Source organism: Chaetodon auriga, chromosome 16 (genome assembly GCF_051107435.1).
Source record: "Chaetodon auriga isolate fChaAug3 chromosome 16, fChaAug3.hap1, whole genome shotgun sequence".
NCBI classification, from domain to species: Eukaryota; Metazoa; Chordata; class Actinopteri; order Chaetodontiformes; family Chaetodontidae; genus Chaetodon; species Chaetodon auriga.
In genome coordinates, this window is record NC_135089.1 from 12,253,948 (window position 1) to 12,270,653 (window position 16,706).

General features: G+C 42.4%; 1 protein-coding gene across 2 annotated transcripts in view; it reads left to right on the top strand.

Annotated features, from left to right (window-relative positions):
* The first annotated feature begins 8,859 nt into the window (after positions 1-8,859).
* The window catches only part of baiap2l1b (BAR/IMD domain containing adaptor protein 2 like 1b), a 28,667-nt gene continuing 20,820 nt past the window's right edge, over positions 8,860-16,706 (top strand). The window contains exons 1-3 of one of the 2 annotated variants that reach the window (XM_076752445.1): positions 8,927-9,284; positions 11,074-11,149; positions 11,451-11,537. In XM_076752445.1, the coding sequence (XP_076608560.1) occupies positions 9,234-9,284; positions 11,074-11,149; positions 11,451-11,537 (214 nt within the window). In that variant the 5' untranslated portion in view covers positions 8,927-9,233. Of the gene's footprint in view, positions 9,285-11,073; positions 11,150-11,450; positions 11,538-16,706 lie in introns of both variants that reach the window. The other variant, XM_076752446.1, reaches the window with a different exon arrangement.

Below are 16,706 nucleotides of genomic sequence, written 5' to 3' on the forward strand. Positions count from 1 at the left end.
TCTGCCTGCAAAGGTGAGAGCTTAAATCTCGCCCACAATCTCTTTAAATCATGCTTTCCAGCACCTGTGTGGACTGCAAATTTAACTCAGCCCTCTGCTGTGTCTCTTGAAACAAGCAGTAAAGCTGTGCAGCCCCAAATCTCTCATTGTGCATCTCTGCTCTATTATTTTCTCCAAAACATCTGTGTTCCACTGCATCAAATAAAGACGTCGACTGTAAAATGCCCCTCGTCTGTCTCTCTTTTTTTTTTGCCTGTCAGAAACTTTACGGGGCGAATGAGCCTGTTTTGAGGTCGTTGAAGATCCTTGAATATTGTGTTCTGGGAAGGAGGGAGCTGTGGTCTCTTCTGGATTTGCCTGTGTGGACTTCTCTATCTGTGGGGAAAATGCACTTACTGTGTTAAGTTTGTTGCGTTTCCACCCAGAAAATTAAGTTAATGTCCCCACTATTTTCTGATCTGCATCTGCTCAGGAAAACATAGATGCCCTCAGTGATATGATATTTGTATGGAAAGCATATTTGCACACCTTCAAGGAGAAGGGAGGTGACAGTTAAAGAGCAGGAGGAACAGAAATGGAAAGGGTAACTGCAAGGTTGTTACAGCATGTTTTACATTTTTTAGTTTTTTTGTGTCTTTGTGCTAAGCTAAGCTAAGTTAGCTGGCTGCCAGTTTAAAATTTACAGTACAAACATGAGAAAGGTACCGATCTTCTAATCTAACTCTTAGAAAGAAAGTCAGTAAGCCTGTCTCCCGAAATGCTGAATCATTCCTTTATGCTATACACAAAATCCGTTATAAGAGAAGCCATCGTTGGTTATTTTTTAATTGGTTCACATGGGAAATTCAGGTCTCTCATAAATTCATATTCCTCGATGCTCCGACCGTCATCACAAAATATGAACAGCAATGGCAAACGGTCGTGCCTCAGTCGGAAAAATGAAGAACAAAATGTGAGCTGAGTTGAGCACCTGTGTGAAAATAAAGTCACCTCATTTCCACCTCAGTCGCTCAAGATGAAAAATGCAAGAGCAATAAACAAATCAGTTCTTCTTGACTGGAGATTAAACACAGAAAGTCATCACTTTATTATCTGATGTTGATTCATGGGATACACTTCCAAAGTCACCCAGTAATAAAGTAGACATGTGACTCGTCATGATCCTTTTATCTTTGTGGAATCTAATCAGATGTCGGTGGCTCGAATTCCCCCGGAGGGGCCGTGGATAAGTGTATTATCTCGATCATTCCACTGCTGCTAACGAAATCACCACCAGCCAACGTTTCCTACCCAGGAGATGAACCCACCCTCCCTCCAACCAGCTTGCGGAGCATGTGCACACGCATACACACGCTCTTGCTGGTGTGATTAAGCCCTGCTCTCTACTGACATTAGCAGATCATGTGACTTTCATCAGGAGAGGGATCTGGGGACATGAAAACCATTTATTTGTGGATATAAATCCATGCAGGCCCTATTTATAGAGCGCACTATTTCTGAAAATGAACTTCCTGTTCCCGCTAGCTGAAAGTAAGCCCATCCTGCTTTGGATCAAGCACCAAACTCTAGTTTATTACTTTACTGTGCACAAAAGACAGACAAGGCTACAAGTTGACGGGACAGATGTTGGAACATGGCCGAGCATGCTTCAGTGAATGGTCTGAAAAAACAACAACAAGTTTTAGCTTGATGTCTGAGCTTTTGACACTGAGGGAGCAAACTGGATCAAAGAGTAACTGAGAGCATGAAAAATAAGCATCTGTGTGTCTGAGAGTAGTGTGAGAGGAATGGTTATTATGAGATAAGAACGAGGCAGCTAAGATCAACAGCCTCGCTGCCAAGGTCAGTACCGTCACGTTACCCATATGTTCCTTCTGCAGACTCCACGTGGCTGAGAGGATGCTGGGTAAAGTTGAAGGAGAAGCACAGCGTCCTCGCGTATGCTTCACACAGGAAAAGTGGACGGTTTATCAAACAAATGGGGTTGTGTTCATGCAGTTTAAACACCTTGTTAGAGACTGGATGGATTTTATTAGTCACCGATTTGGGCGCCCACTCTGTAAGATATTTGTCACAGCATTTGCAGAAATGCTGGAACTCTGTATTTATTCAAACTAAACTCTGAGCCATGCACAGATGTACAGCTAATGAGGGTTTTCTGCACATAAACACGCATCACAAAATGAGACACGCATCACAAAATGAGACACACACACAGCAGGTCCGTGAGGCAATACACTGAATCAAAGAAGAATTGCATAATTTGATTATCTTGTGGCCTTGTTCTCAGTTTGCAGTGCAATTTTTGAAAACAATGCATCATGAATAACAGATGACACCAATAGATAAAGAAGCAGTCGTATATTCTGTAAGGAAGACTGCAAAATGCTATCGATATGCACGGTCAGAGGAGATTTAGAGGCAGGCAGGTACTTGGCGCAGGCTTGGTTTGTGCCAAGAAACCCATCGTTCACCTGAGTTACAGTGGCCGTGATTGATTGCAAAGAGAGTTTAGACTGACTCATTGTGCCAAAGCCCGACAAGAGTTGCAAGGTTATTCATATTAACAGCTGTAAATTTAGCATAATTGATAGCAGGCTTGTAGCAGACAAGTCATCCCTCACAAAGCAGACAGTGAATAGCCATCCTTTTCCTCACTAATAGCATTTTTATCATGTGGTTTATGAACTTAAGTTTGTACAAAAACTTGTTATGGATGTTGTTTTATGGTTCTGACGCAGCTTGTCAAAAATGCTAATTCTGCTTTTAATTCTGATTGTGCATCTGTTGCTCAGAATTTGTTTTTCAGCTTGTGGTTTCATAAAATAAACTTTGTGTTAGAAACCCTCATGTCTCTGTGGTACATCTCATGTGCTCTTAGGGGATTTATAGAGCCACATGGTCTGATGCTCGAAGGACTGGAGGACATTGCATTCATTTCGCTGTCTTCCACAGTGCTAACCAGTGGCTTCTGAGGAAGCTGAGTTACACAAAATGCGCATACAAACACACCTTTATGATTATTCTCTCCCTGAGTCTTGACTCCATCTATAGGATGATGCTGCTGAACAATGAATAAGACATGATGGCCACTTCTTGACTGAGACTTCTCAGCACAGCTTGCAGCTCACACATGGATAATTCGTCTCTGCCTGACAGATGTGCTTAGGGACCGTGATACAAGCAGAATGAGCAGCTCACATAGTAAATAATGTAAAATCAAGATATCATGTTCACATATAAATGATAAAGAGCTGCTTGCTGTGGAAACTGTCTCGTGTGCTCGCATAAATTATAAACACAGTGCACGAGTTGTTCATTTAGCCGCCTATGCCTTATGCGCCGTGTTTGCACAGAGGAAAAATGCAACACATTTAATGGCTGGATGGTAATATTACACAAACAGCGCAAAGCTTCTCTTGTCAGTCATAAGGCAGATTCAGATGGCAAGTCATAGATTCAGAGGGATTAGGAAAGTGTAATTAACCCAGATACAAACCTGGAGTATTTAGGGAAGGCATAGTGATGGCAGAGACAGCAATTAGTGCATGTGCGTGTGTGTTTGCGTGCGTTTGTGTGTGAAGAGCCTTCAAACGCACTGAATCAAGGTCCCAGAGTGCCGAGCTTTGTTGCGAAAGAAAATGACAGCTCTTGTCTCATTCAGACAAGATTCGTGGGTGAGATGTCTCGGTGCCGCATTACGAGTGTTTGCAGCTGTGAGATGTTTGGTGTGATCAAAAATGTCTGGATTCTGCAGGGAGTTCTGCATAAACACAATGATTATGGGATCAATGTTCATGTTAATGTCTGCTGCCAGCAGGCATGGAGGTGAGGTTTAAAATAGCAACTGTTTGCGACTTTAAATCTGTGTCTACAGTGCACCCCGCATGAGGCCCCAGGCAGCTGTTTATGGAGCATTTCATTTAGGCTCATCCTCCACTTGTTTCTCATGAGGACAAAAGTTCATTTGTGATCTGAGGCATTTTCAAAATTACACCGATTAGCCCAACAAGGTTGCTACAACTACAGGTCAAGAAAAAGTGACTACTTTCCCTGAGTTTTACTGATTACAGTTATACATTCACACATACAGCACCTACATTTCCATTTCCAGCTTAAAACAGGATGTAACCTTCAGATTTGTCCAGATCCCAGCTGTAAAAATCAACTCAAAAAAATGCACATAAAGCACATAAAACTGAGCCCGGGACGGATAGACAGACCAGTTACTGTTGGTACAGGGATCATGGCTGCTCTGTTGACTGTTTGCAAGTGTTTAGCAGTGCCACTGAAGCATGGAGAGCTCATACATGGCAGTTTTACTCGAAACAGCTGATCCAGCGAGATGTGGCGCCCGACATCAGCTACGTTATTAAATTTTCACACACTGCTGACCGCAATATCATCGCTGCTGTGTACCCTCAGGTGCCCCGGCCTGTTTACCTTTCCTCAAGTAAGCTACTTCTTCATCCGGTGTGTGTGTGTGTCTGCGTTGATGTGTATTACTCACGTTGTGGGGACATAAATCTGTTTACACACTCACATTGTCGGGACTCACCTTCCTTACGGGGACAAAACGCAAGTCCTAATGTAAATCATTAAATTTTAAGGTGAGGACTTGGGTCAAGGGTTAGGCAAGTGCTGGTTATGGTTATGGCGAAGATAAGTGTCCAGGAAATGAATGTAAGTCTATGCAGTGTCCCCAAAAGTGGTGGAAACATGACAGTGTGTGTGTGTGTGTGTGTGTGTGTGTGTGTGTGTGTGTGTGTGTACAGTCTTTTCAGAAATACAGTGAAACTATTTCCACCTCCAACATTGTGGGTACTTTTCTGATTTATTTTACCCATTTACAAGGTCAACACAGCGCCGGCTCTTGTCCCTGAGAGTGATTAGTTATTAAATGTCTTGCTGGCCTTTAAAAGAGTATGTTATTGGACATGAGTGGAAACTAAAATGGAAAAAAAAATGTGATACGCAGCTTATACAAGAATCTTTCTGTTACTTACTCGCTTGCTGTAAACGTGCAGTACATTAAATCAGCTCCTGCCCTCCTTATAATGTTGAAAAATACATGCACAAATGAGTCAGAGGTTTTCATGACGCAGCAGTTTCTCCTCATAAGAATAAAAATCCAGGCCTTTGTTCTCATCACGTTAGAATAAGAATAAGTTTAGAAATATGCTTCTGCCACCGCGGACTGACAAAAATGGACATTTTGTCTGTCAGCCGCCCCTTAAAAATGAAGTTTTAAATCACAGCGAAATAGTTTTGACCCTCTTAAAGCCATTCATTTAAAAATCTATTTTCATATATGAAGTTTTTCTCTCGCTCAAGTACTTCCAGCCTCCTCCAGGCACCGGCACATCATCTATTCAAGTTTTATTTTAGACAGAGATTTATGTCTGCCTCAACTTGGAAAATGTTTCTGGGAATAATTTGGTGCAGTGCAACCCAAAAGCTGCTAAAGTCCCAGTTTCTGTATCCATCCTGATGAGACTGTCAAAGCTCAGTGCCTGGTGTTTACTGAAGATTTGTACCACGAACACTGTGACACAGAGGAAGACTGCTCATGTAAAGGATATTTTGCAGCTGCTGTGTCACTTAGGCGCTTGGCTACATGTTGTTTTGTTCCTAAATGCACCAAAGCGTTCGCTATCTGTCATACTCCTGATGCAGTTGTTCTACTGAGCCTTTGCACAACAAGACGCTGTTTTAACTTTGTGGTGAAGCTGTTACTTCGAAGCAATGTTGTGTGTGAGAATTAGTTGTTTGGCTTTAGGGCCTCAGTTTGCTCCATAGATTAAGGCTAGATTTATGATCTTGTTTGGTGAAAGTAATGAGGTCGAGCATCATAGCTCAGTCAGGAAATAATAGTCTTCTTGCAGGTTTGGCCCCGGTGTTGGTCAAAATATAATGAGGAGTTTTTATCTTTATCTCCCTAGGTTTTATTCCAACCTTGCACTATTTCAGGAACAGTATGAATGACGTCAATAAAAAAAAAAAAAAAAAAAAAAAAAAAAGAATTGACATGAAGAGTTTCAGAGAATGAGAGTTAAAATAAAGATATTCAGAGATGATTCTTTCACCAAAGTGCTGCTGATTACACTTGCTGGGTTGTAAAATGCAGAATTGTGTACCATCTTCGAGGGTGAAAAGCCATCTCCATTGTCTCCACCCACAACGCTGCTATGAAACACTGGCGGGAAAAAATTTGTCATGTCTGAAAAGGAGGTGGCCTTGCTGGCACAGCATAAGCAGGCTGTATTTTGAATGCTTTGGTGGACTTATTCAGTCACAGCGGATGGGAGGCTGTCCTTGAGAGAGCACGCACAACAGAGGCAGTGAATGAGAGGTCACAAATAAACTGGCAGAGAGTATATTGCATGCAGAACTTCAGCAGATGTAATCGTATGCAGACATATAGGGTTCATGCCTCTTGCTTAACAATGTTTTCATGTTCCTGATGACACTCAGTAGAACACACCATTTCACGTGAATTGTGTTACTCCAAGGTGTATGACCATGCTGTGCAGGGCCTCTGCTTTTTTCTTTTTGCTCTCTGAAAAGAGATGAACACTGAAAACATCAATTTCTTCATAGCAGTTTGACAGGCTTCATGATTGGTTGACCAGTCCGTGCAATCACTGATGAAGTAAAAGCGCGGATGATGGGTGACGGGGTGTTATTGAGTCGATTTCATGTCCGCTTCCAACTGATTGCTCCGATTGGTCCGCTCCACTTTTGATTAATTAGGTGTCCAGTGCGAACATACATCAACAGCAGACTTATTGTGGCCAGGTGTGCTTAATTAGATGGACACCTTGTGTTCAAAGCAGTAAGATACCTTTCATTCAAAATGATATCGTAATATTATTCTAATTCCAACTCCCACTTTCTTTAAGTAGTCGATTAAAAGTCGTCCAGCTGTTTCCAATTAATGGCAAATTAACTGCAAAAATCTGGTGGAAAATCAGTTGAATGTTTTCTTCGAAATGTGTAGTGAGTCTTATGTATTCAAGTTCCTTGAATAAAAAGCACATTAGGAAAGATATTATTTCCTCATGTCTGTCTTTGAGGACAGCGAAGTTGGTGAAAGCCTGAAGTTACTTTTCAGCCCTTCAGAAATGTGACTGACTGGTTGTAATTGACCCTCATATCGCTTTATTTAGCATTACATTCGTTCAGTATTGATTCCTGCCTACAGGAGCATAACTCAGTGGGAGGCTGTCAGGACGGCCGTGATGCAGGAGATAACAGCAAGAGAGAGAGAAATAGCACAGCGCTCACGTAGTGGCTTTGGAGACTAATTACGTTGTATGTGTCACCTTAGAGCATTTTAGGGCTAAAAGCAGTGGTATGTGTTCAGAGCCTGAGGGCACGTTCTCATTTTACATTCAGCGCCTTTTTGTGGCTCCCCGTGGCTGCAGGGTGCTTACCATAGTTTTAACATCAAATGACATTTACAAAGCAGAGGCTGGGCATATTTGCTCTCACAAATGATACTCGTCATATTTGCCATCGCTTTGTTTGATTTGTTGGCAAGCTGTCCAGATACTGCAAATAAGTGCACAGTGAGGCTGCATTGATCATATATTGGTAAAAACAGTAAATAAGAAATCTAGTCAGAATGCAATATTGAAACATGGATAAGCATCACGACATTGTAGGGATTTACATTTAGAAATTCATGCATGTCAGGCACATGTATGTTGATTTTTTTCTTTTGTCTCAAAGGTTGTGAAACTTCTGTCAGCATGAAAGAAAATCAGCTGACCATGAGGGACATCTAGTGGTAAATTATAAAACTTCCTCAATACCATCATGTGCTCCCACTTTTTGTACGTAATGTCAGAAATACCGAAACTGTTTTGCATGGTGCTTACTGGACACTCAAACTGAAATGACTCCTGTATGCAAAGCAACCGGTGTCTGTTACTTGTTGAAGGTATCAAGTGTCACTAGAGCTACTTCTGCACCAGACATGTCACTGCTTCTTTACTTTTTCCATTGTATCACTGAAAGGTTGTCATACATCGTAGGAACACAGTTGAAGTCTATATGTACAATTTGATGTTGTTTTCTATAACACTGACACACAAAACTCCATACAGTTGAGCCAGGGGTAACAAATAACATGCAACATATCAATGGCTAAGAGAAAACACTTGTACATGTTTATTATTACCATGATTTCTATAGTTACTCCAGAGTTACAACTTTTCAAATCTCTTATATTGATGTGTTTTACTCCATTAACTTTACCTTATTTCTAACACCACATCAGAGTGCGTCCAACAGATGATGTGTTTTCATTGTATTATGGATTAGTTGCCTCCAGGGAGCGCCCGTCTCCACTCTTCGGTCTGTAGTCCACCTTTACTACCTGCCTGCAGCAACTGTCAAGCTAGACAAACACAACCAGAACAATTATGGAACATGGCCTTCAAAATTAAGCTTAAAAATAAGAAGGTAAGATCTGGAGAGTCAAGAAAAGGACTTTAAAGCTGCAGTGGAGTCATAATACATGAAATCATACATGAACAGCCAACCACAAATATACAGGTTGTCTGAAAGCAACTGGAAATAATAAAAGATGACACAAATGAGCATTTAAAGCTGATTCTGATTGTAAATAATGGTCATGGGTGGTGGTAAAAATGTTTACAGAAGTTGAGGGTTAAAAAGCCTTAATCAGCATGGGTCTATCAGTTTAGACTTCACCGTGAAATTTAATTCAGCAGGTCATCTTATCCAGTTTTTATTTTTCCTCAGCAGCTTGCAACACACACTTGTGGTCAATGATTTAATCAAACAAACAGAAGGTTTAATTTGAAAGGAGCCAACCGGAAAGGTGCTTTCCTCTTTCATTCCGGTCGACTTGACGCCTGTCCACCTTTTCCTGCCTCCCCACCTCCACAGGCCTCCTCCCCTTCTCCCAACTAACCACCTCCAACAAGTTTGACAGCCCCGCGCGTACCGTGCTCACGCGCAGCAGCCGCAGCTCACAGCTCCCTCTCCGGCCTCACTTTTCTCTCCTCCTCCTCCTCTTCCTCCTCCTCACTTTCATCATTTCTGTTGCAATGTGCGCGTCTTTCGTCTCCAGCTGGCTATGAGGAATTTCAGGTGTCCGTAGTTTTGGTGACTTTTCCCCTTCTTGGACCCCCCCTCCCTCCTTTGTGGTTGGCGTTGTTGTAATTTTTTTTTTCTTTGTCGTGCGGGATCTAACATCAAACATGTCGAGGAGCACGGAGGAGGTGTACAAGCTAACTGAAAGTACATACAAGGTGAGTGCTGGTGTGAACACAACAGGTGCGACCGCGGCAAGAGGAGAAAAACACCTCCATACATCCATGTGTCCGCTCCTGCTGTTGTCCAACTTTCCAGTGACTTTTAGCGGCTAACAGGTGTAATTAGCCTTATTCGGTGGTCCAGGTAGCTTCATATGAAACTGTTTACTAACAATTAATAATAGTTACACGCAAAGGTGGGCTGAACGGTAAACAAACCCTGGAATTAGTTAATCTTTTGACTCTTAATATATATTATGATAACACACAATGCGTTATTAATAAATATTAATGCTGTAAACATTTAAATATGGTCTCGTGCTCTCGTGCTTCACTTTCCTCTTCATCAGTGAAATGCATAGCGACCACAGTTTTGAAAACAGTTTAATGCAACAGTTTTCCTGGAAAGCAGAGGCCAGAAACTGACTCTCAGGGAGTTTTGATCACTGGTTTTGAGGAAACTAGTCCCACCCGAGGAGTACCTTCTCCTCATTAAAGTGCTGCTCCTGTTGATCAGCATCATTTAAGCTGCTCTTAATTGTATGCAGGCATCTGTGCCACCCAGTAAATGAGTTTAATGTGTTTTCTAACGATAAGTTGGCTCTTTGAAGGTGTATTGGCCACTGCTTTGTTAAAATTCCTTCAAAACTATTTCAATCATGGTCATGACATCACATGGGGTACTTTTTGCTGTGATTTCATTGATTTCATTAAGGTAAATTTAACCAATTATAAAGAAACTCATACCTGTGTAGCCAGGTCTGCATGCTGCACTGCACAGGTGGCAAAGAGAAGGTGAGTATGTATAAAGAGGCTGAAGGGACCCACTGCTTTTTCTAACAAGCATTTAGCCGTTGTGAATAGCTTTCATCTGCTAGCCTCCTCTCGGGACAGCCCCCACAGCTCCTTGGTGTGATGAAATGCAGGAAAAAGACTCCAGGTTTAATAATTTAGCTGGCTGTGTGTGTTGTGTGGTAAGATTATACAGCTAGCTCCTCGGCAGCCATCACCTCTCGCTCGCAGCTATAATCAACAGCAGTCCAAAGCTCCCAGAATACTGTATGTTGACACGAGTATTGCAGATCAGAGAGCCCAGTTGTGTTGTCTTTGTTGCTCAAATAATATATAGTATCTGCGATTTCATGCTTTTCATATTTTATGAATTCTGCAATGAGAGGACCCAAGTTCTGCAGCGTGTATGTCACCTGTTGCCGAAGGTCTGAATCATACGTTTGTGGTCACTGATGACCTCAGTGTCAGCCATGTGTTAGTTAAGGTGGTTTACCAAGGTTGTGTAATTTTCTGCATTCTGGGTTTGGGTGTGAACCCAAGCAAAGACCTTATCCTCTCATAGTCATCACTAAGAGTATTTACACAATTACAGAGATAAGAGCTGAATCTGAGACATGACTGCAGATGATAGTTCCACTCTGTGGCATTGATAAAGTAATGTTAAGAATGAGGACCCCACCTCTAATTCTCGTACTTTTATTCCCTGCCTTTTCTTTTTGCAGCGTTGTCTTTCATTCTTCGGTCTCTGTGTCTTTTGTCTTTTTCCATGTAACATGTAAGGCTGCCTGCCGGTGCCGAGGGGTCATACGTCATAGCTCCTGTCAGTAGTCAGCAGGGTTTATGTATGTGTTGCATTCTTGCCCACCTTATTCACACCTGATGTCACTCAGTCAGGCGGACAGTCACCCACCTGTTGACGCAGCAGTGTTTCAACCACATAACCTTTCAAACCCTGAATGAGACAAACTCTCTCCTTTTGCTTTCACCCATCCAGAGTGTGATGGAACAGTTCAATCCAGGACTGAGGAATCTGGTCAACCTGGGCAAGAACTATGAGAAATCAGTAGCTGGTGAGTGTTTTTACCACATTAACAAACATGCACAGTAGCTTAGAGTTGAGAAAAATAGATAGATACTTAGAACCTATAAGGATGAAGCGTGGCTGAGAGAGTAAAGGCTTTTACCACCGAGCTCATCCTCATTCTCAGAAAAATGGATTTTTAAACTGTCCTCAGCCGAGGCTCATTGAACACAGTACTCTTTAAAGAATATGAATGGTGTTTTTCAGTCGTCTTCAGCAGGTATTAGGGATCCTACATTTTCCCTAAACTATTCTGACAAACATTAATGATCATTTTATCATTTTCCCAGCAATGACCCTGGCAGGAAAGTTGTATTTTGATGCAATGTCTAAGATTGGGGAGAGTGCTGCAGTGTCTCCTGTCTCCAGAGAATTAGGTAAGTTTCCATGTTGCCCTGTCCTCTGACTCTCTACTGGGAGAAGCTGGGGGAGAATGCATACTGTGGACATAGCACCTGCTGTCCTGAAATAGCTGTTTATCTCACTTGGGCCTCAGAAGCAGTGTTGTTTTCCAGGGGTGCATCAACGGTTTCTCATTCTAGCCTTTGTGTAAATGCAGTTTACATTTTTAATTGTAGTGTTTTTATAGAAAGGCCTCACAGTCAATAGCAGAAGATAGATGAGGTAAACATATGATGGCCAAACCTGGGCATCTTTAACTTCAGCCTGTACAGACGAATTTGCAGTGAGTCTCATAAACAATCAAACATTTGATATACAGTGTTGAATCCAAGCAAAGCCTTAAATGTAGCATACAAAATACTAACTCACTGTGGTTGTGGCATGGCTCTGCAGTGAAAGGCATTGCTGCTGAAACTTGTGCAAATTGTTGTACCTTTTGTTGACAGAAGGTAAACAAGAAGAATAAGTAAAAGTTTGTACTGTCAAATCTCCTCATTATCATTGAGATACACAGGCTGGGGACCACTGGTGAGCGCAGGAGCAGTTATGCTTTGATTAATGCCAGCATGATGCTTGTGATGGATGCACTGCTGTGTGTGTTGTTAGCTTAGAAATACACCTTGGCAGAGGGTTTGTTTGGTTTTTCTGTTTGTTTCTGGCCAACTCCCCAGGCTTCAATTCCCACAAGCTCATTTGGAGTCCAAAGATGTCTGGCATCCGAGCTCACCGTCACTACGAGCACACTTTGATTTAACCGCTGTATGTGTCTCAGCTCCCCTGCTGATTAGCAGCAAAACTGCTAATTAAATTCAGCAGCACAATGGGACACGTCTGATGTTGCACTGGTATCAATTTTCCTGACACACTTTAAAGAGATACTCCACCCAAAAAAATGAGACATTCACCCGTGTGGACCTGAAGATTGGCTGTAAAATTCAGCTCCTTGATTCAGAACTGTGGCTGGACAGATTGAACTCATGTTAGCTCCAATGAATTCTGCTGGTGACAACTTTTTACTGTGTAAAATTGTATGTTTATAAATCTACATCTCAGCTTTCCCTCCCACCATCTGTCCCATCTGTTCAGCATGTTGGAAACAGTCATTGTTTTTGTTGGTAAGACTTGAGCATTTGCAGCATGTGAGAATAGAGACACTGAGAAGTGAAGTGTGCTGCAGGAGTGGCTCGACAAGTTTTAATGGATCGCCTGAAACTCGTCACTTCTCCGCAAATGTTTAACATCCAGCTTTGCCTAAATCTACAGGTGGTTGACCATCCAAAAATTGCCATTGATTTTGGGTGGTTTATCACTTTAATGGATCAGGTTGCGTCTATTTTAAGCTACTCTTTGATTTTCCCACACAGTTTCTCAGTATGTAAACATGATCACATGGCAGAAACACGTTGGCTCTGTCATCCGTAGATCATAAAATACACTCAGTCTGCAGGTGAAGCACTTTTGCTTTTGTCAGAACTGGCCTGCCCTGACACCTTGCTGTCTATTTTAGGAATGAGGCTTTACACTGATTTGATTTTCACCCCAAAATATCCAAATTGCTTAAAAAAAATGGCATAAAAGTGGTTGTTTGTACATTGTGTAGAGCTGTATACAGTAAATCAGTGCAGCTAAGAATATACTTCCTGTAATAGGAAATGAAGAGGAAATGAGGGGAGGGACACAAAAAAAGATTATTATCAGTGTCCAGCTGAAACAAGGTCCAGTTTTTTCACCCAATTATCACCTTTTTCAACATTCAAAATGAAGACAGATGTATTTTTTTGAAAAATGAAAACTAGAAAGGAGTCCAAGCTATGACGTACACACGCCAGTATGGTTACAAAACAGCTTTACGTAGGGGGAAGTCATGATGTCCAGGCTGAATCACACTCACCCTTGACCTGTGGAAACACTCCAGCACCCACTAATCCCTGTATGAGACAGACAGAGATGGGGAGAGGCACTCTGCTCTTATGACAGATCAGTTTATTCTGAGTCATTATGGAGGATTATGTAGAGCAGGGGGTGATTAGATAAGCACTACAGTCATCTAATGAACCGGGCCTGTTAACCCAAACCCATTGTAACTGTAGTACGCATCCCTTTGAAGAGGATGTCTGACCCGAGGCACTTCTACTACAATGTAAATTCTGCTTGAAGAATTATAAAGAAGCAGAATTTCTCAGTCGAAACGTGAGCCGTTGCACAAAGAACAAGAAAGTCTTTGCGTCTGGTTTCTGAGGGTGCCGGTGGATGTAGTGAAGCTGCCCCGTCAGAAACCTGAGCTTCAGTGACGCGTAGCCAACCAGAAACCAGATACTCTCGAGAGGCATTGGAGGACCGGTGCACCTCGTCCTCCTGCCTTCTTCCTTTCATTCCTTTAGTCTCCCTCCTCCTCTTCCTCATCTGTCAGAGTTCAAATGTCAACAGTTTTTTCATTCAAGCGCTCGGGTGTCTGACTTGTTTCCTTCTCCGCTCAGTAGCAAGAATTAAAATCTGAAGATCTGCCATAAGTTTTGGGCCTTGCTGTTTTTGGCCTTTACGTCCTCTGACTGTATGTGGGGTGAAACTAAGCGTAACTGATGCTGCAACCTTAAATATGTTGTTGGTGTCCTCAGAGAATTTTGACAGGGACAAACCCACGACTGTTGCCAAAAAAACCTGAAGAGTGTTTAACATCCTGTGAGACGCCATGACTGTGCAGCATTTTGATGTCCGCAGGGAATTGAATCTCATCCAATCTTGTCCTTTTAGAGCAGCAAGGGCTTTGGTGATGCTTCATAGAGACACACACATACACACGCACACACACACAAACACACACGCACACCAAATACACCGTTCTTTGATGGTCCTGGCCTGTTCAAATGGCATCAGGCCCACTTTACATAATCCAAGCATGTTTGCATGGTGTGTCAGGTGGTTCTCTCAGATGCCAGGATTATTTTGCCCACAGTCAAACACAGTGGAGGAACTGCGGGCCGCTTTGCATGGCACCAGCAAAATGCTGCTTTCAAAGTCGGCTCAAAGTAGGGAGTTGCTTTTATTTTCATTTTTTTTCTATTTGTTCGGGCACATTAAGTTCGGTTTATTTCACTCTGACTACGTTCTCTTTATCACTTTATTCGTTCGACTGTGTCCCTCCTCCACAGGGGCCACAGAGCTCGTGGCTCAAGAATGGAGCTTGATAGCAGTTTTTCTTTTTAATGTTATATTATCTGCTGCAATCAAGTGATCATTGTTCATCCAATGCAGTGAGCCTCTCGACAAACACACGCTCGCACAGATGAGTGTAACCCGTCCCTCTGTACATCATGAAAGAAAGAGACCAGTAGCATTTTTCTTTTTCTTTGTCTGACTTGCTCTCTCATGGGATGACGTCAGAACAGGACATGTTTGCTTGAATGATTTACACCTCTCCAGAGGCAAGCAACAAATGATTTAAATCACTAAGTGGTGTTGTTCAAACAGCGCATACCGACACTGTGACATGAACCACAGCGCCCCGAGGACAGGCACGCATTTACTAAAGATGTTGTGCTGTCTTTCACATAACTCAGCTGTGCAGACGCAGAGGGACCGTAAGAGTTAACAGTTCGGTACCGTGTGTGCGTTCAGTTTCTCATGATCTTCTCTAATCCTAAACCTCTTTGCAGTTTCACATTTATGTACTTTGTGACTCATCCACTCCTGACATCCAAGCAACAAGTTAAACTTCAGATACTTAACCTCTCACTCAAGCTGATTTGTCAGATGCTGTCTTTTTGTGTTTGAGTAGCAGCTTTCAGTCCTGTATCAGTGAATGTAAAATGCTCAAGTGTGTCCAGCCATGACTCCAGACCCTTTTCCAAACAGGGCTGTAGGCAGCCCGTCTGTATTGTGTGGGTTTATCTCAGTTTGGCTTTGTTAGCTAATGGCGGTGGATGGCGTCTGTTGTTATCCACATCATGACACACTTTTGCCCTCACACCTTGCTCGGTAAAGAACCTGGTTGCCTGGCAACATTTTGTACCAACGGTGACAACAGAAAAGTGTGGACTGCCAAACAAAGACTGTTGATTCATGTGATGCTACTGTAGCCAAGACACTTGTGGCCAGTCGGTAACATGTCACATTTGAATTAATTTCATCATTCAGATATTGTGATATGTTGATGAGTTTTTCCTCAACTTAAGTGTCCTTCAAATAAACCAGTCGGGCGGGGCTTTGACTCCATAACACACCTGCTGACATTTTTAAGATTACTTTCGTACTGTAAGATAAGAGGACTTCAAGATCAGATGTGTCAGGCATTCAGTCTTTGGTAGTTAGCCTGGTTTACTTGTAAGCCAGCGTCCTTTGGAGTAATATGGTGGACTGTTTTCATTCCTCACCCTCATATTTTCATTCTCAGTTTCACATTTTCTGTCTGCGGTTTTTCTCTCTCTTGCTCTATCCCCCACTCTAACACACTCTGCGCTCCTCACTCTAATACTTACTGTACCTTTTCCTGCCTGACTGTGTACCTCCTTAACTCCAATCCCAGCCGTTGCTCCACCGCCGGTCCCTGTTCTCCTGCTCTGTCAAAGCGCAGATTGACTGGGGTGATCTGTCCTTTATCTGATGACGCTATTTGAACTGCTCTGAGTGAAAGAGCCACTCTGGCTGTAAGGCAGGATTGAGCAGTCGAGGTGTAGAAAGACAGAGTGGGGGAAGAAAGCACTGTTTACATACTGATGAATGTACAGGTCACAGTGATACATCAGACTCACAGCCTATTGAATGTCTGTCAGGGATTTGCACGGTAAAATTTTTACACCTGAGGATGTTGCTGAGAAAAGGAGACTGGATTTATCTCACTGGAGGCGCCTCTTCCTGGTGGACTTTTATAATGTTGGATATAGATTCACCGATTTCTTGAATTTGAACACAAAAAATTACTATCAATGCACGGGGACAGCTGTTCCCTTTTATTAGTCTTTAAAGAAGCTTTCTGTTAGGTTTGTGCAGATGGCTCTTATTCACATTCGATCCAATATTAGTCTACAGCATCTATAAACCTCAACAAATATGGAAATATTGAATGGAGAAAGTGTTGTTTATTCACCGACCCAACGCCTCCTGTCTGTGATGGTCCAGGTCTTCGATTTGTTAAGGACAAATTAGCT